This window comes from Panthera uncia, assembly GCF_023721935.1.
Source record: "Panthera uncia isolate 11264 chromosome B3 unlocalized genomic scaffold, Puncia_PCG_1.0 HiC_scaffold_2, whole genome shotgun sequence".
Classification (NCBI taxonomy): domain Eukaryota; kingdom Metazoa; phylum Chordata; class Mammalia; order Carnivora; family Felidae; genus Panthera; species Panthera uncia.
The window spans coordinates 2922699-2929534 of record NW_026057583.1 but is presented as its reverse complement, the minus strand read 5'-3'; the positions used below and the strand labels follow the sequence as shown (position 1 = coordinate 2929534).

At 57.9% G+C, this 6836-nt stretch overlaps 1 protein-coding gene across 4 annotated transcripts in view; it reads right to left on the bottom strand.

The window, feature by feature from the left end:
• Positions 1-6445, bottom strand: part of TM6SF1 (transmembrane 6 superfamily member 1) — a 30824-nt gene extending 24379 nt beyond the window's left edge. The window contains exons 1-2 of one of the 4 annotated variants that reach the window (XM_049614324.1): positions 6217-6445; positions 1309-1412 (exon numbers count right to left, since the gene is read on the bottom strand). In XM_049614324.1, coding sequence (XP_049470281.1) covers positions 1309-1412; positions 6217-6308 — 196 coding nt within the window. In that variant the 5' untranslated portion in view covers positions 6309-6445. The remainder of the gene's footprint in view (positions 1-1308; positions 1413-6216) is intronic. The other 3 variants (XM_049614318.1, XM_049614322.1, XM_049614321.1) reach the window with 3 other exon arrangements.
• Between the last annotated feature and the right edge of the window lie 391 nt (positions 6446-6836).

Genomic DNA, 6836 nt, shown 5'->3' with positions numbered 1-6836 from the left:
CGTGTGCCGCTGCTACAGGGAGGTCGGGCCTGGGGGGTGTCTGACACGCAGGCTGGCTACAGCAGACACTGAATGAGTAAACGCCCAGCAAAGTTCCCAGCAGGGGAAGCGCTTGAAGGCGGTAACGGCTCGGACCACAAAGGTCACAAGCTTTGGGGTCAATGCCGGTCTCAGGATGCGACCGTGACCTCGTTTCTCAGCTTCTTAATCTGTAACTAGAGGGTATTTGTTGTAAGGATTAAATAAAACACTCCTGGGGCACCTGGGTGGCTCAGTCAGTTGGACGTCCGACTTCAGCTCAGGTCATGATCTCACGGTCCGTGGGTTCGAGCCCCGCGTCAGGCTCTGGGCTGATGGCTCCGAGCCTGGAGCATGCTTCTGATTCTGTGTCTCCCTCTCTCTGACCCTCCCCCGTTCATGCTCTGTCTCTCTCTGTCTCAAAAATGAATAAATGTTAAAAAAAAATTTTTTTTAATAAATAAATAAAACACTCCTGCTGCAGTGGCCACGACCAGGCACACTCTTTTTTTTTTTTTTTATGTTTATTTATTTTTGAGACAGAGAGAGACAGAGCATGAACAGGGGAAGGTCAGAGAGAGGGAGACACAGAATCTGAAACAGGCTCCAGGCTCTGAGCCGTCAGCACAGAGCCCAACGCGGGGCTCGAACTCACGGACCGCCAGATCACGACCTGAGCCGAAGTCGGCCACTAAACCGACTGAGCCACCCAGGCGCCCCCAGGCACACTCTTAAGTGCTTAATCGGTGGTGTTTTTATTTATTTAATGCACGTGTGTATTTTTCAGGCACTGTTATAAGTATTTTACAAATATTGTTTAATGTTTGCACCGGCCCTCCGTGGTAAGGGCTGTTAGTTTCCTCATTATACAAACGTGCAGACCGAGCCACTGTACTTGTACAGCTAAGTTCCACACCAGGTAAGGCTGTTTGCCAGAGGGCCAGAGGTGCAGGAAGGAGAGTGGAGATCAGAGGTCAGAGCACGGCTGGGGTTGGGGGCGAGGAACAGAGGGGCATCCTGCCTGGCTGGCCCTGGCAGTGACCTTCCGCCCTGATCTCAGCTGGGAAAGGGTGGGGTCCACAACCGGGAGGAGGCGTTAGTTTGGAGGGGAGGAGGGAGGACTGTGTGGCCCTGAAATACTCCTACGCTTCCTACCACATTACCAGCGGGCTCAGGGCATTGGAGGCAGACTTCTTGTTCATAGAAGAAACATAATGTAGGCAAAAGTCAAGTGTTGTGCTGTTGAGTGGACCCCAACAGTTTCCGTCCCACGGGCCCGTGGACACGTACCATAGAACAGCGGGTCCCGGGGTGGTTTTCTTTTGACGAGGACACGAGCCAGCAAGGCTACCAGGAGCAGGATGAGGGCAGCAACCCCTACGATTGTCCAGGAACTGCAACAACCGGAGCAGGGAGGTGGTCACTTATCGAAATAAATACATGAGTGCGTGGAATTTCCTGGCTGTTGATCGCGTTTGCTCCCACCTCTGCCTCTGCCTACAGCTCTAGTGCTGTGGGCTTTGTCTTTCTGCAGCACGTTGGCCCCTCCCCGGCCACCCGTGTGACTTTCAGGGACTAGAGCCACCAGGTTCTCACTCGTCCCATCCTGCCCACCTGCATAGCACCCTCCCCCCTATCCTATCCCATCCCCCCCCCCCTGCAGATGGCCTCTGCCTACCCGCTTCCCCAAACCCTGCTCCCCGGGGACGGACGTGCCTAACCACCAAATCCCACCACCTCCCTCAGGGCCGGCCGGAAACCCTCAGACTGAGCTCCAGGGAGCCACGGGAGTCACAACCGCACGGACGTTTCAGGAGGACAAGGAAGGAGGGCCGGGTGGAAGAGCTGGGGCCCGACCTGCGGCCAGAGCGAAGCCAGCTCCCCACACCCAAGGCCAGCAAGCCGGCATCCACCCCACACCCGGGAGCTAAGGTGAGGCGAGGCTGGGCACAGGGAAAGGGCACGGCGCCGAGGATGCCGGAAGCCAAGCTGCCTTCCCCATGGGGCAGCACTAGGCTGTGAGGCTGGGCCCAGTCACTGGTCAAGGCCCTGCACTCTGGCCCCTACGCGGCCACTGCCCAACTGTGCAGCTGTGCCAAAGCCATGCTGTGTCATCACCTGTTCATTAACTAATTTTAAACATATTAAGGATAAAATGTATTATGCACCCCTATGTACCAGGCACGGTGGATGCATGGAGGAGGTCCCTGTCTCCACGGAGGGTCCCGTCTGAATGAGCTCTGAGCTCTCTCGCCCAGGAGGTCACCTCTAGTCCTACACACAGATGCTCTCTCTCACCTTCAGCACCAACTGGGCTTGCAGTTATAGACAAAGTATTGCCCGGCCCTCTCTTATAGCCTGCTACACCAGCACCCCCTCAACAGCCCTCGAGAGCTCCCACAGGCACCACTCCTCAGCTGAAATCCGTCCACACCACTCCAGCCCAACAGGAGAACTGCTGGGTAACCTTTGCCATTGCCCCTGAGACTTCTGGAAAGTACCTTTCTCAGTCACAGGCTCCACAACCCAATAAGACCTACCAGTAACTGAAGGACAAACTCATGCTGAAGTTCACTCCACACACCTGTAGCTGGAATGGGTGTTAGGCACCAGTCAGAAATCTGCCCCCAATGTAAGAGAGGTCAGTCGGGAAGTGGGAAGTGATCCATCCAACCTTCAGGTAGATGGGCCCCAAGGAGACTGGTTGCAGGGGCAGGAGAGCGGTATCCTCAGCACCTGGCCCCAGACCCCACAAAGAGTCAGGGAATGGACACTGGGCATCAGCATAGGCCAACCTTGACCTGCAGAATCTGAATACTTTGGAGTGGGGCATGAGAATATGACACAAAGTCTGCCTGGGGACTTCTGCTAGGGTATACAAGAATTGATAGATAGATGAGGGAGGGAAAGAGGGGGAGAGTAAGCCAGGAAAGAGAAATAAATGGATGGATGGATGGATGGATGGATGGATGGGTGGATGGATGGATGGATGGACAGAAGGAAGATAGTGAATGAATGGACAGATGACATGATGGATGGATGGATGGATGGATGGTGGATGGTGGATGGTGGATGGTGAATGAATGGGTGGATGGATGAATGAATGATGGATGGTGGATGATGGATGGTGAATGAATGCATGGATGGATGAATGGATGATGGATGAATGGATGGTGGATGGTGTATGAATGGGTGGATGGGTGGATGGTCAGATGGATGGATTACAGGTGGTGGATGGATGCATGGATGGCACACTTCTATGATAAGAAGGAGGACGACTGTCAATGTCCAGGCAAGAAATTGAAATAGGAAGCTTCTAGGGGTGCCCATCAGTGGCTGTTCCAGGCTCCTCCTGTAGGGATGAGCAAAAGGAAGAGAGGACAGAAGAGGAAGCTGATGTGGGTCAGGAACATGATACTGAACTGAAGCATCCCACGAAGAGGGAAGAGGTTAGATGTGCTATAAAAGCTGACAGGCATTTTCATCACAGCCTGAGTCAGGTGGTGGCCAGAAAGTAACCCCCATTCCTGCTCCTACCAAGGACCTATGCCTACAGCCGGCAAGATCACGCAGCTGGTGCTCTTCTACAGTATGAGAGAGCTGTGTAAACTGGTTCACGTGTCCCCTCACACTCGCCACCTGGGGGAGGAGCAAAGCATGAAGAGAAACTGAGGCAGCAGATCCTGTGTGCATCCCGGTCGCAGCCCAGTGCAGAACCCAGCAGGGACTTAGGGGGAGAGGGAGATGGGGTAAGGGCTGAGACTCACCCCAAGGAGAAAAAGTTGCTAGTCATGGGTCTTGGAATGGGGGGGCATTACAAGGTGTCCACGAAAGGACACCTACTCAAAGGGGACATGTATGGGTGAGTATGAGCAGAGAGAGAAAGTGTGCATGCGTGTGTGTGTGTGTGTGTGTGTGTGTGTGTGTGTGAGACAGAGAGAGACAGAGAGAGAGAGACATCCCAACTCTTCCCTGACTCCTTAACCTGACTTGCTTTTTCTGTTTTTCAGGCTTTCGTAAAAGGTTTGGTGGGAAGGAAGCTTCAACTAATCCAACTATTTCAAACCTAACTGAATGTCTGCTATGCACAAGGCCCTGTGCTGGGCAAGACAATACTCAGGTGAGCTATGTATGATCTGGGAAGGTGAGTTTGGCCACAGGAAAGTAACTCTGGTGGGAAAAGTGCAATCCAAGGGGGCCGGGTGGAGGGAAAGATCACATCTACTGGGAGGGAGGGTTTGGAAAAGTTAGAGGAGGCATTTGGCATTTTACCCCAGGCCATAGAGTCCTGGTGCAGCTTCAAAAGTCAGGTCAGGGAGGAAGGCCTCCAGTCAGAGGGAACTACATGAGGAAGGGCAAGGAAGCAGGAAGTTAAGGATCATGCAAGGGCTGGGCCAGGGGAGCTCCAGCAGGCCAGTGCCCGGGGAACTGCAGGGAGGAAACAGATGTTAACCCAGCCCTGGGGTCACTGTGGCTGTGGAAGGGGACGGTGGCGGGGTGGGTGGTAGAGAAAGAAGAGAGAGGAGTCAGAGGCCACTGGAATTTTAACCTACAGGGGGAAGGGAAGAATGCCTGGAAGCAATTATTCAGAACTCTGCAGGGCTTAGCAATGTGCTCAATAATACACAGCAATACATAATTCAGTGTGTGCTCAGTAAATGCCATCGCCATCCTGCCAGTGGCTGAGGCCAAAATCTCAGAGTCATCCTCAAATCCTCTCCAGGACATGCAGTCTCTCAGTAAGCTGCCCCGCCTCCCTCCAGAATACCCCCACACCCAGCCACGTCCCCCCACCCCGCCCTGAAAGGCTCTGTCCCCACATCCCCCGGTGGCCACCTCCTGCACCTCAAGTCTCCTCCTCCAGGAAACCTTCCCTGACCACCAGTCCCCTTCCCAGGCACTCGGGTTGCCCCATTTTACTTACTGATGTCTGTCTCAACACTCGTGTCCCCCACCTTTCCTGGCTTGTCTATAGCCATATCCCCAGTTCTTGGAACAGAGTCACGCGCAGCCTATGGACTCAATAAATGTTTGCTGAACTGCGCATAATGCCATTGGAGGAACGCAGGGTCCCCCGTGCGCTGTATTCACAGACTCGTGACATTCGCTGCCCAGAGCTGCTGCTTGCAGGAGTTGCACCCCAAGACTGGGTCAGACCAAGGGCAGTGGATGCCAGTGCCTGGGGAGTGCTCAGTATGGATGGGGGAGGCTGTCAGCAAGTGGTGGCCCCAGGAGAGAGGCAGAGGCAGAGACGGAGACACAGAAGGGGAGAAGGAAGTCACCGCCCTGTGGGCAGACACTTATCCGCAGCCTGAAGGTCTGGAGGGGGGTTGCAGCTACAGACTGATGCAATTTCCTTAGCACCAACTGCTGTGGGAAACATAACAGGTTAACTTCCTCGTCCCCACACACAGCGGGGGGACATCAGCAGGCACAGAGGCCTGGCACCGGTCCCACTGCCCGGCCGGGCCCGCAGCTGCCTGGTGCACAGTTGCTCAGCCAGGGACCCCTCGCACAAGCCCGAGGCCGGCTTTGGGCTCCACCCATTTCCTTAGCCTCCAACGGCCCTGCCTCTCGCCCCTGAGCTGTCTGTCGTGCACAGCGCCTCTTCGCGAACAGGTCTCTTCGGATCCTGACAACAGGAATACAAAGAGAGGCCATTTGACAGACCGGAAAACTGAGGCCGCCCCCCCCCCACCGCCCCGGGGCAGTGCCAAAGCCACGCCTAGAACCCAGGTCTTTGCCCGCTCGTCCTGGGCTATTTCTGCTAGTCATTCACAACAGTTTCTAAAATTAATAAGAAATGAGAAGCATGTGTGTGTCCGTACGTGGAAACGCTCACCGCACGAGCCGGGGGAACACGGCCGCGCTCGTGGTTGTCGCTGCTGCACCGCCCGGGACCCCTGCCCCTGGGCTCCCCAAGGGCAGGGGCATCGCCTCGTTGACCTCTGTCTCCCCGGTGCCCGCACCGCGCGGGCGCCCGGCACTTGGCTCCAGGGCTGCGCCGCAGGTCCCGGACGCCCGCCCGCCCGAGCCGCACCCCCACCAGCCCCCCAGGGCCGCGCGCCCCCACCCCCACCCCGCGCCTCGCCTCCCCTGCCCGGCCCCCGCCGGGTGCGGCTCGGGCCCCCTCGGAAAAGTTGCCGCTCGGCCGCCCCCGTCCCCCGGCGCCGACCCCCGCCGCGCGCGCCCACTCACTCGTGCTGGGCCGCCAGGTGGTTGAAGACGTAGGTGACCGGGATGGCCGAGAGGGACAGCACGAAGACCCCGGTGGCCGCAGAGGCACTCATCGCCGCCGCCGCGCCGCTCGCCCTTCAGCGCATCCCGCGCGGCGCCCCGCCCCAGCTTCCGGCAGCGCCCGCGCCCCCAGTCCGTGCCCTTCGGGGCGTCCCGCGCCGCGCCCTCAGCAGCGCCCCCTCGGCGAGCCGGCCCGCAGCCGCCCCGGAGCGCAGCGCAGCGCCGCCCTGCAGTCCCGGGAGGGGGCGCTGCTGAGGGCCGCGGGGGCTCAGCCGCCAGCGGGGGGCGGCGCCGAGGGGGGGGCGGCGGGGGGCCCGTCGTCGACGACCTGGAGAGGCTCCGGCGGAGCGGAGGGGGGTGGAGCCAGGCCCGGGGGGGGGGGGGTGTCCACGTGGGGAGCCCTAGGGCCGGGGACCGGTGGGACGGATGATCCCGAAGGCTTGGATCTTCTGGGCCGGCAGCGGACAGGGGGCAGAATGCGAATATCCCTTTCAAGCCCTGGCTGCTCCCTCAGCTTGCTGTTGACCTTGGCCAAGTTACTCAAGTCCTGTGTCTTTTCCCTTCCCTGACAATGGGGGTAA